General features: G+C 44.7%; 1 protein-coding gene across 1 annotated transcript; it reads left to right on the forward strand.

The window, feature by feature from the left end:
* Positions 1-7,426: 7,426 nt before the first annotated feature.
* Positions 7,427-11,718, forward strand: egr1 (early growth response 1). The gene is made up of 2 exons (XM_034231200.1): positions 7,427-8,308; positions 9,157-11,718. The coding sequence occupies exons 1-2, from the start codon at positions 8,098-8,100 to the stop codon at positions 10,452-10,454; spliced, it is 1,509 nt and encodes a 502-aa protein (XP_034087091.1). The 5' UTR covers positions 7,427-8,097; the 3' UTR covers positions 10,455-11,718.
* The last annotated feature ends 611 nt before the right edge of the window (positions 11,719-12,329 follow it).

The following is a 12,329-nucleotide window of genomic DNA, read 5'->3' on the forward strand; positions in this document are numbered from 1 at the left end:
TCTCAACGCCGTCCTCGCCCATTTCTCCTTGTCAGCATCACCCGACAACCATCAACATGCAATCTCCTTTGTGTGTCTTTATTTTTATTTGCAGTGCGCTTTATAGAAATTCATTACACCGTCTGCCGCCAGCGTAGGCAGAAAAACATTCCCTCGGCTCAGCTGAACTCTCACCCTCCTTTAATGTAAACACTGCTCCTCAGTCACGTTTCTCCCATTAAGATAAATGCCTGCATTATGGATGCATCTAGACTTCTTAATCCAGTTGCACCATTAACCTGCACACCCAAACGTTTCATAGTCCTTGCATTAAGAGAGGGAAAGAGAGACAACTGTGACCCTGCTCCTCCATAGAATGTAGATAGAGCTAACTAAATTACTTATAATTAATTATCACTTAAGATGCTTCATTGCCCGGCTGCAGTTTAAGTTTACAACATCTGTTGTTGTTTCTTCAGTCCAAGTGACCCAAAGTGACATTTGGCCCCCGAGCCTTTACTCTTAAAACCATTGTCCCATGAGCCAAATGCTTCTGACAGTTATTCATTTATTCATTTCTCCCTCCTTCCCTTCCTTGTTTTTTTTTCTTTTTCGTCTTCCTTGGAAGCGTAAGATGGGTGTTGCTGTTGTTTGTCATCTTGTCTGTCTGCCTCGTCAGCCGTCATGCCTGTTGACGTATGGCACTCGGAGTTAAATGATTATCGTATGATTGTAAAAGGTTGCGGGGCATTCTGATGCAGACCTGTCTGCTCAGCCCTGTAGGCTATCCCATGTCTGCAGTCTCAAGCTGGGGAAGAGGGGAGGGTTGGATGGTGGAGGGGAGAAGGGGAGTAGGGGGGAGAGGGGCTTACCTGAATCAACCTGTCGTACCTGCCCTGAGGCCCACCTGTCAACAACCCAGCGACAGTCGCTTTCTCTTCCACTCTGTGTCTCAGTCACTTTCTGGCTCTACCTTTCCATCACTTCCTCTGCCTGTGAATCGCTCCTTTCTCATTTATCTCTCTGCCTCTCACCCTCTCTACTCCTTCAATTTACTTCAGCTCCAACACTACAAAACAAATAACTCTCACCTGGGCAGATGTGCCTCCATCCAACTGTCATTTTCATTTCACAGCAAGTTATAAAGCTCTGGCCATTGGACCCATGGAGACTATTTGCCTTGGCAAGTTTGGATCTGACTCAAAACTCAAATAAACTCTGGAGAACAACTTGATGGTTTGTGTGTGTGTGTGTGTGTGTGTGTGTGTGTGTGTTTGTGTGTGTGTGTGTGATTGTGTATGTCTCGCCTGCCTGTTTGTATAACACAGGGTTTAGACAGGTCATCCTTTGAGAGATAGGGTGACTTCAGTTTACCACATTTTCAGTAGCTTAGGCTTTGTGTTCATAGCTCTTAGTTCAGAAAGGAAAAGATAAAACCAAACGATCTCCCCTTTCTTGCCATTCTCTGAAAAAAACGTCAAAGGGGCAAGAAGTGAGCAAGGGTGATGGCGTGACTGTCTGATGCAATAATAAACCCACGCTCTTCCACATAAACAGATGTGGACTGGAAGTGCTCCATATGACGGTGGACTAAAGCAAACTCACGACAGAAATCTGAAGACTGTAGTAGAATAAAAACAGGTCTGTGAGTTTGGATGTTTCCTATCTGCTCCAACTATGTATGCACATGAGTCACACCCAAACGTGTTCGCTAAAGACAACAAACCAGTTGCTGCTCAGTCTGGACGCTGAGGCAACATCTTTCTGCCTGCCTTACCCCTCGTCTCTTCCTGTCTGTCTCGCTGTCCACATGAAGACGTCAGCAGTGTGGAGAGCATTTGGTTTTATAGTCAGCAACAAGGTACAACATCCAGGCAGCTTTGAAGTAAACCTGAAATGGCTCTGGTTTGGTCTGTCACCAGATTTATTTTTCATACAAATAACACATTGTGAAAATACTCCATTAAAAGTATTAGTCTTGTGTAAAAATCCTAGCTGATGTGAGTGGAAGTACAGAAGTAGTATGAGTTCTACAGAAAAATGGCCTTTTAACTGATGTATTATTATTGTTGATTCTATACATACATAGACAGCATGTTTAAGTGTGTAGCTAACTAGGCGTTGTTAGATTGAATTATTGTTTATACAATTAGGTGGTTTCAGAAAGTGGTTTCCAACCTCGGGTTTGGCCCCCTCAAGAAGTTCACAAGATTTGAGAGAGGTTAAATGGGGTAAGTTAAAAGAAATACAAATGATGCAACAAAATTCATTATCATATGTTTTTCTATGCTAAGAAATAATTATTTATTTAATGGATAATTATCTATTTAATGGATCGGAGTACAACAATAAAGTGGCATTCGATAGAAATAAATACAAGCACCTCAAAATTGTACCTGAGTCCGTCAAATTATCGAAATTCCACCTGACAATCAATAACAGCACATCGGGTGAATTTACTTATCTAGGCAGGTAAATTCAATTAGATTTATAAAACATATATTTGTTGTTTTGGGCAGTGGCTTCTTAAACCCCAGAGAATTACTTTAAAAATATAACATTGAAGATGCCATGCACACAGCTAACCTAAAATATATCAGTTCTGTCAACACGCTGGAGTCATGGTAGCTCAGACAAACACAGAATAGTGTTTTGGGACAACCTTTAAATGTTACCGGTTGCTGTACTGTGACCGCTACATGGTGCGGGGAAACCCCGACTTTCAGCGCACCACCATTGACTCATCGGGAGCTGAAAAGGTCAGAGGTCAGATCTTTTGTCACTAGCATCAAACAAACAGGCCAGGGGCCCAGTGAGTCACATCCTCGGGGACGCGCTGGGGTTGGCTTTGTGCTGTGTTTGGTAATTGTCTCTGTGTCACCTACCACCTTCAGGAGGCAACAACAGGCAGATAAGCAGATAGAGCGGCTATTGGATGCCGGGGCCCTGTTTCTGTGTGATACGCTTACACCTTCCCTGCTCCACGGCCCTGGGGGTGAATACCACAGGGAGTGATGTTTGCAGTGACTGTAAGTGGGAGCAGATCGTTTTTCAAACGTCGTCACCGGGGCCTAAAGCTTTAGTAGGTCAGCTCCCACAGGAAAAGCAAACGTGTGATCTTACCCACATAATCATAAGCCGCTGACACAAAGCTAGCATTCCACAGTAGCATTCCTGGACTCCTCTGAACAGACACTAACTGTCTGGCTGCTTCAGCGCAGCAACAGGTGGTGTGCTGTAATCCTCGGTATTGTATTGCAGTGGGCTGTCTTAGATTTCAATAAGTGAGCCATGGTTTGTGAAGAGTGAAGCGCCGAGTGGAGGTGTCAAGTGTTTAAAAAAGACAAACTCTAATGATGTCTTCATCGTCAGCTCCTCCACTTGAATTTTCGTGCAATTAGTCCAAATATTTTACACAACCTCTTTGGTTTCTTCAACGTTTCCAACAGATTTTATCCCTCTCCCACCAGTTTGTCTTTTCCCAGGCGCATCTCACTCAGTGTGTAAAAGGTCAGGCTGCACACTCCTGCCGGCGTCACATTAAAAGCTGGGAGAAAAATGACATTTATCAAACACCGTCCTCTCCTGTTCTCTGCTCCTCTCCCCATCACTCTGAGGTTATAGGCTAATATTCAGCATGTCACTCTACCCGAGATTTTCAGGCATCCACTCATATCCCATTTAATTATGAGCTCTCCCTTTGCGATATCATCCTCACACATCAATGAAAATCAAACACTCTGTCCTCATCCTGCTTGGCAAAATACAACTATCTGTGCTCCAAAATAACAAGGTCCTCTCTCTCTCTCTCTCCTCTCTCCTCTCTCTCTCTCCCCCCCCCCCCCACATTATGTAACATGCAGGCTTTGGTAGCTGTCATCGTCCAACCTCTAATCTCCGTCCGCCCATCATGGGAGCACACAAGGCTGAACGCACCTGTATGCTAATAGAGGGATGCTACAGGTCCGGGTGGGTGGCCTGGGTGGAGAGGAGGTGTGACGGTGGAGCGGGAGTGTCTATCCGTCTGCCTGTCTGCCTGTCTGCCTGTCTGCCTGTCTGCCTGTCTGCCTGTCTGACTGCCTGGCTTTGGCTGCTAAAAAAGGCCAGCATAAGGCTTGTTAATGCTCCCACGTACAGTATGTGGGTGTGAGGATTCTCTCGGTCTCTCTATTTTCAATGTTTCTATTGCCCTCACCTTTCCTTCCCACCTTCTCATTCTCTTTTTCTAAACCTACCTCCATCTCCTCGAGATCTATGCATATCAACTTCTTTGCTTAATCTCCCCTCTCCGTTTATTTTGTATGTTTCAAATCCTCTCGTCCACCTCCTCTGTTTTTTTTTTTTGGCTTCCGTATCTTCCTCATCTATTTCTCTGTGGTAGATTGGTGCATGATTAAATATCAACATGCGCTTGTGCTGGGTGTGTTTGTGTGAACACGGGTGTGGTGGCTGCGTAGGTAAAGGGAGAGCTTCTCTTTCTCACCACCGGCTGGCAGAGCGTTGGAGTTTCATCAGACGAGGACTCCTCTGGCTGCTTTGTGTGGGCAGCAATGGGGAAAACACTGAGGAGAATGAACTGGCTGAATCAAACACACACACACACAGATAGAACCATGCACACATCAACACACAGATACACACACACAACCAGAGACTAATTCTCCTTCCCCTGCCCTTACAGCATCTGGCTTCCACCCCCTCCATGCATCAGAGGGAAGGGAGGCCCAAACAGACACTGTGAACTGTTTATCATCTTTATTACTTTATTACTTTTCCGACAGTTTTCCCTAACCTGATTTTATTACATTGTCATCAGATGATGAGTTCTCTCATCTGCTCTCTTCGCTCTTTCTTCTTTGCTTTGCCACAAATGTTATCGACCTTGGTAACTGATGCATGAAAGCAGCAGTGGATGCAGAGTTTAGATTTGGTATCACTAATGTTTACATGGACTGCCCCCCCCCCCCCCCCCCCCCCCCCCCCCCCCCCCCCCCCCCCCCCCCCCCTTAGGGGAATTCATCCACAAAAAACACACTGGACGCTGCACTAGGTCAGAAACCAGAGGAGACTGTGAGGTCCACCATGTAGACAAAATGTCCTCTCCATTAACGGCAGCTCTTTGTGGAATAGCCTCCCAACTGAGATATGGGATTGTCCCACTCTCTAGTTTTAAAGGACCACTTAAAGAATGGTTGAGAAACAAACAGATGTGTAATCACAGCTAAATGCACTTTAACACAGGGGTATCTCCTCTTGCACTTTACAGTATGTAGCTCTTTTATCTTATCTTGCACTTTATATGTCGTAGCTGCTACATTGTACCGCCATGTGGTAAATGCTTGTATGCTGCTCATGCTCTTCCTGCATATCATGTATTTATTTTTGCTATGTATATAAATATCATGTTCTTGTATGTTGTATGTGACGGGACTACGGATGGAAATGAGCTCAAAGCTAAAATCCGGCTCATTTACACTTGTAAGCATTATTTTTGTTTTAAAGTGTTCATCAATGTGCACTGTCCCGGTTCAAATAAACGATTAAATGAAAAAATCATCACCTCACCACACAGTTACAGTCACTTTGTGCAACTCACCATCATCAAGTCCTGAGCTTCTGGTCTGTTTTTCCCCAGGTCTGCAAGCGCAGTGGCATCTTCCTTGCTGAAAAACTAAATGTAAACTCTGGTTGTGAGCGTGCATAAAAACAACACCGCTGTGCAGTGCCACACACCGTCAACAGTGATTAGATTTGAGAGTGTCTACGTATCTGACTGTATGAATAAACAACATTACACATTATCCAGCTGTGCCCTATACTTCAGGCTTATTTGGATTTTGGGAAGGAGCCTCTGCTCCAGATCATCCATAATATATGACAGCATTTTGCCATCAGTCTAATGGGGGTAAACAGAGGGATTTGCCAGAGGCTCAATGGGAAACGCCTGGGAGATAAAGCAATCCAGTAAAGACCAAAAACCTACTGTGTGTACCTGAGTTATGTTTGTTTTCATATCTATCTATCTATCTGTCTGTCTGTCTGTCTGTCTGTCTGTCTGTCTGTCTGTCTGTCTGTCTGTCTGTCTGTCTGTCTGTCTGTCTGTCTGTCTGTCTGTCTGTCTGTCTGTCTGTATATATATATATTATTTTAAATGGTTACCAAAGTGCATTATGAAATCAGTAGGCCTATCTTGAGTCTAAATCAAAGGATATTTGAAGAACAGGGGTCTTACCTGCGCCACCCTCTCAAATGCATCAGCAGCATCTCTTTTCTCTCTCCTTTTCCTTCTCTCTCAGGCCACCTCAGAGTGTCCTGCTCCCGATGTTTCACAATTCACAATGAGGTTGCTCGCATATAGATCCAGTCAGCAGCAAGGGAAACACATTGATTTCCCGTCTGCATCCACCGAGGAGTGCTGGCGCGCCATCCGAAGTTGGAGCAGCCGGGGGGAACATCGGTATCCCGCAGGCGTCCAGCAGCTGTGCGCAGCGTTGTTAATGCGGCCCATTAGGCCGCTGAGTGGCAGAGAGATTTCCCGAATATTGAGCCGGGGACACCCCTCAATTAGACGGATCGCCCGGCACCTCGTCAGCATCCGCGGCTATCTGTTCTCATTAATCAATGACACAGCCGAGAGAGATGGAAAGTTAATTTAGAGGAAGTTTGCAATAGCCTACAGGCCAGCAGAGTTTGCAGAGGATAGACCTATATTTTTAGGCTCACAGCATTAAACATGTAGCCTAGCTACTCACTTATAGGCTATCACATGCCAAATTAAATGTAACATGTCGGCTAATCATTAATAATCAATAGGACTAAGGACCTATAAATGCATGGCAATAGCTTCCAACCATAACGCTGTGTAAAAAACATTTCCTAGGCTAAAAGGAAATGGTAAAAGTCACTTTTCATCTAATTTAACTTGATCGAACACGTGTTGCCTATTACGATATATTATATATGCATTAGGTACATACATTTGTGATTAAAACGTTTCTCGATCTTATTTATCGCACAATTAAGAAAGCAGCATTTCACTTTCCAAAATTTACAAAAAACACGTGGAGCAGTCCTTCGGTTGCACAAAGACTTTCCAATACAGTCTAATAGTTCAGCTGAAGCTGTGCTTTAACCCAGGGAAGCAGGATTCTGCTGCTGACATTAGTTATTGTGAGCGCTGGACATGATTTGCACTCCAGCCTCTCATTCACTGCCAAGCAGCGATCAGCGCTGCCTCAGGAAGTTCCAAATAAGGACAGGGAAATGGAAACCCACCGGAATAGGTCCTTATGTAGTCACGACCTTATAAGGCACGGCGGAGCCGGGCTTTCCGGCAGAAGCGCAGCCTGCTGCACAGATGGGAAATCCAAATCAAATCTATGGGGCGACGGGGAGAGGGCAAGAATTATGCCGCTGTCGGGCGGAGCTGTTCTGCCATGAAGATACATTAATTCGGGACAGAGGAAGAGCGGCGTTGTCTTCGCAATTTACTGCGAGAGCTTAATATAAAGTCTCTCCACTCTGCTTTCCCTCAGGCCAGCGTCATGTGTCCTCCACTGCAGTGCCTAAATATGGGCTTCCTCCTCTCCAAATATGGACATCTACGTCACAGCAAGAGGGTATAAAAGGAGCGGGGAAGCCTCTCAGCTCAGAGAGAGCCCTGAGAGCCCACAAGAGCAACTGTTAGAGCAGAGATAGATAGACAAATACATAGAACTCCCTTACTGAGAAATATCACAACAAAAGTGAAAGTCAATTCAAAACATATCCATCCAAGAGGGTCAAAACCTGATTGGATCAGCCATTTGATACATAGATACAAAATCAAGATTGATCTGTTGATTCATTTCAATGGATCTAGGGAATGAGTATAAAGGACACTTTTGATTTTTTCTGAAAGACAAGTGGATTTTTACTCATCTCTGAGAGAAAACAACAGGACAACTGGAGGACAAGAGTCACGGAGCAAGAAAGAGAAAAGCATCTTCCTCCTCACCAGCAGAAGTGTACAGCTGGGTTAAGTGATTCCCTCCACCTGCGAGGCACCGCTCTGCCAGCGTGCATCCAGCCTCCTGCACTCATCACCAGCCACCAGCGCAGCTCCAGCACCAGCAGAGGATGGCTTCAGCCAAGACCGAGATGATCCTCCCGACCCTGCATATCTCAGAGCCTCTGAGCTTCCCCCACTCCCCCATGGATAACTATCCCAAGCTGGAGGAAGTGATGATGCTCAGCACTGCAGGGACCCCCTTGTTCGCCACCTCCGCAACTGAAGGTGCAGGCTTTGGCTCCGGGGAGCCAGGGGATCAGTACGACCACCTTGCTGGAGGTAAGATCTGGAGATTTGCCTCTTTTGCCTCTGGTTTTCTGTAATGCATGCACAACTGAACTGAAGATTACAGAACATCTGCTGGGCTATACTCTACCAAGATAAGAGAAATAAACAGCTGCATGACTTTAATTATATTTTCATAATTATCATTATAGCTTTAATTAGAATTATTACGATTTGTTTATTTATGTATCATAGAAAATAGCTGATAAAGATTTTAAGTTACAAGTCTGGACATATTTATTTGTTTCATCATAACTTATGTTCATACATTTTATACTTGAAATGCAGACTAAATTGGATGTTAAACTGACTGGGCATAATATTAATATAATACAAACCCACAAATAACAAAAAGAAGGAAATTAAAAACATCTTACTTAATATACATTTATTGATTGCTTTAAATCCTTTCTAACTCTCAGAGGACTCAACACTGCTCAGTCACCGCATGCCTCACACTCCTACAGCTCAATTCAAATTGCATTCCTAAAACCAGCTGAACTGCAGTTTCAGTAATCAATTCCCTCGAGCTCTGTGATGGGCTTCAAGAATGTGTGCATGCAAGACAGGAAGACATAAAGAATGAAAGAAAGATTGAGAGAATGTGAGCAGAGGAAAATGCTATCATAAGCTTGCACAGCAGCTATTGTTGAGATTTGAAAGGTATGGTTTTAGAGTTTGGGGTGAATAGTTTAGTTGTAGGGGTTTTCTATGCGTGGGCTACTGACTGATCTGTCTCAGAAGAGAAGGGTGACACACTGTCCAGCGAGGACCCCTCCTCTCCCTGCCTCTGGATATTGACAGTTTGATTAATATCCTCTCTTTCTCTGTGCTCCCTGCAGATACGTTACCTGATATCCCCTTCGGTTGTGACAAGTCCGTGGGAGAGCAGACTTACCAGAGGCTTCCCCCCATCTCTTACACAGGCCGCTTCACCCTGGAGCCCGCCACCTCCTGCAGCAACAGCCTCTGGGCGGAGCCCATCTTTGGCCTGATCACTGGTCTGATGGGCAATATTGCCCCCAGCTCTTCCTCCGCTCTTTCACAGACCACCTTGTCCTCGTCTTTATCAATCCAGTCCACCACTCCTTCCTCTTCTACCTCTTCCTTATCTCAGAGCCTCAGTTCCTCCATTCACCACAACGAGCCCAACCCCATCTACTCAGCCGCCCCAACCTACTCCAGCCAAAACTCTGACATCTTCCCGGACCAGGGCCAGATCTTTGCCAGTGTGACTGGAGCAGTGCAGTACCCTCCTCCTGCCTACCCCAATGGCAAAACCTGCAACACTAACTTCCCTGTGCCCATGATTCCTGACTACCTCTTCCCTCAGCAGCAGGGAGAGATCAGCCTGGTGCCCCCTGACCAAAAGCCCTTCCAGAGTCAGTCAAGCCAGCCCTCCCTCACTCCTTTGTCCACAATCAAGGCCTTCGCCACCCAGACTGGTTCCCAGGACTTAAAGAGTATCTACCAGTCTCAGATGATCAAGCCCAGTCGCATGCGCAAATACCCCACAAGGCCAAGCAAGACACCCCCCCACGAGAGGCCCTACGCTTGCCCAGTGGAGACCTGCGATCGTCGCTTCTCCCGCTCTGATGAGCTGACACGTCACATCCGCATCCACACAGGCCAGAAACCCTTCCAGTGCCGCATCTGCATGCGCAACTTCAGCCGCAGCGACCACCTCACAACACACATCCGCACTCACACCGGTGAGAAGCCCTTTGCCTGCGAGATCTGCGGGCGCAAGTTTGCCCGCAGCGACGAGAGGAAGAGGCACACAAAAATCCACCTAAGGCAGAAGGACAAGAAAGCGGAGAAGGCAGGAGCGGTGGCGGGGACAGCAGCACCTGTATCAGCTGCTTCACCTGCCTCCAGCTACCCTTCTCCCATCACCTCCTACCCCTCTCCAGTGTCTTCTTACCCCTCTCCCGTCACCTCCTGCTACTCCTCTCCTGTCCACAACTCCTATCCATCTCCTTCCATCGCCACCACCTACCCTTCGGTGTCAATGTCCAATTCCTTCCAGTCCCAGTTAGCCTCCTCCTTCCCTTCCTCCAACATCTACAGCTCCCCCATTCCCACCCCACTATCAGACATGCAGAGCACTCTCTCTCCAAGAACAATCGAGATCTGCTAAGAAAGACTTGTGATAAAAACCTTTTATAGTCTCTGTGCACCTCTCCTTCCTTACGGTTATTTGAGGGGAAAGAAATCAGCATCAAAAGACTTTGTTTTCCCCTCCAAAAAGCACTTTTCTGTCTGCTCCCTGTGCAGTGTTAGGTGAATCTTGAGATTTACCTGAAACAGAGAAAAAGACACATGTCAAGGACTTAGCAAAGACAATAGAAGATGAAAACGGAATTCTTTTTGTTTCTGTAAAACGAATGCAGCACTTCAAATGCATAAGGGACTCACCCGAGAGAGCATAGAAACCGGCACTGACGGGTCTCTACCATAAGGTACACAAAATCCAAGAGACTAACAGATTGCCAGCAGTTGTGGCACGGTCGCCTTGCAGGCACTCATACAGTGCAAAAGACATTGAATGATATACATAAGCTACCACATATGTATATTGTACATGTGCCATGTTCCATTTTTTATCATTCTTCGGTACCATTGATGTGAAATATTATTTGCATATTTGCATTGTATTATTTGAAGTGAGCAGGGCCATATTTTCTACATACTTTCTCTATTATGTAGTGATGATGCTGTGATTCGTTTTGACATTGTTTGAAAAAAAAGCACTTAAGTATTCGAGCATGAGTAAGAGTGATGTTAGTTTCTGTTTGTAAATATCATTCACTGGTACTATATTTTTCTCTCTTTCTCCCATGTGACATATCGCTTGGTTGTATGGAAAAATAGAGAAAAGAAAAAAATACATTTAAAATGACAACTAAACAAGACAAACGCTCCCGTAATTTGGTGCCTTTTTGTGAAGCCTTGCTGATGTTGTGACTCGGCTGTGCGCGAGAGAGGATGCACTGCATCTCGCCTTAAGGGTTGAGGGAATATTTTTGTTACAGAATGTAAGTCATATCCGAGGGAGGAAAAGGGACGAGCTATGAGGGCACCGCTTCATTTCATTAGAATGTAAGCAAAAAAGGAGAAAAACTATAGAGTATATTTTTGTAAAACTTAAGTGTAAATATCCACATCTTCAAGAGCTGGAATGTTGAAGTTACCTACTGAGTAGGCATGGGATTATTTTGTATGTCATATACATGCAGTTCATTATTTTGTGGTTATCTTTATTTTGTATTTGTGTTTGTTAAAACAAGTGACTGTTTCTGGCTTCTAAACACATTGAATGCGCTTAACTGCCAATGGGATATTTGGTGTACAAGATATCCTCCCAGAAATGAAATATAAATAAAAATATAAATATATATGTATATTTGTTCTCATAATTTTTTCTCGGACTTCCGTGCTTTCAAATATTACACTAGTACTTCATACTATTGCAATTACACCACACCCTTAATTTCATCATGTACATCTCTCATACATGACAGCTATATTCCATCATCCTATATGTTAATCCTGAGCAGATTATTAGCAGATTGTTCCCACAACTCCACATCCCAGAGAGCCACCCTTTCATTTGAGCAAAATCTGCACAGCATGATTTTATGGAATCTACGTTTTAATCGCTGTTCTCCAATTGAACCCTGTATTCATGATAATACTAACGCATGACTCCCATGCTGAGGAATTATTATCTAGATTCAACATGCTCTTGAAGATATTAAGCTTATCTAAATTTACATTTCATATAAGATTGTGCGATACACAGTGGCATTACTGTTGAGAACACAGACTTCCAGCAGAACATATTTTTTTCCTCCATGCTGTTAGAAAAAAGGAAAGGTATATTTAAACCCGACTGTGCTTAGACATGCAAAGGGGTTATTTTCACAGAGTGCAGGCGAAATCCATCACATGATAATTACCTTCTTTTCTGCAAATGTGCTTGGCGAGATGCTGTCACCCTGTAGCGAATGAG

This window comes from Gymnodraco acuticeps, unplaced genomic scaffold, assembly GCF_902827175.1.
Source record: "Gymnodraco acuticeps unplaced genomic scaffold, fGymAcu1.1, whole genome shotgun sequence".
NCBI classification, from domain to species: Eukaryota; Metazoa; Chordata; class Actinopteri; order Perciformes; family Bathydraconidae; genus Gymnodraco; species Gymnodraco acuticeps.

Coding starts and splice junctions, on each gene's coding strand:
- egr1 (XM_034231200.1), top strand. CDS start 8,098: ATGGCTTCAGCCAAGACCGAGATGATCCTCCCGACCCTGCATATCTCA. Junction 8,309..9,156: donor GTACGACCACCTTGCTGGAG/GTAAGATCTGGA, acceptor TGCTCCCTGCAG/ATACGTTACCTGATATCCCC.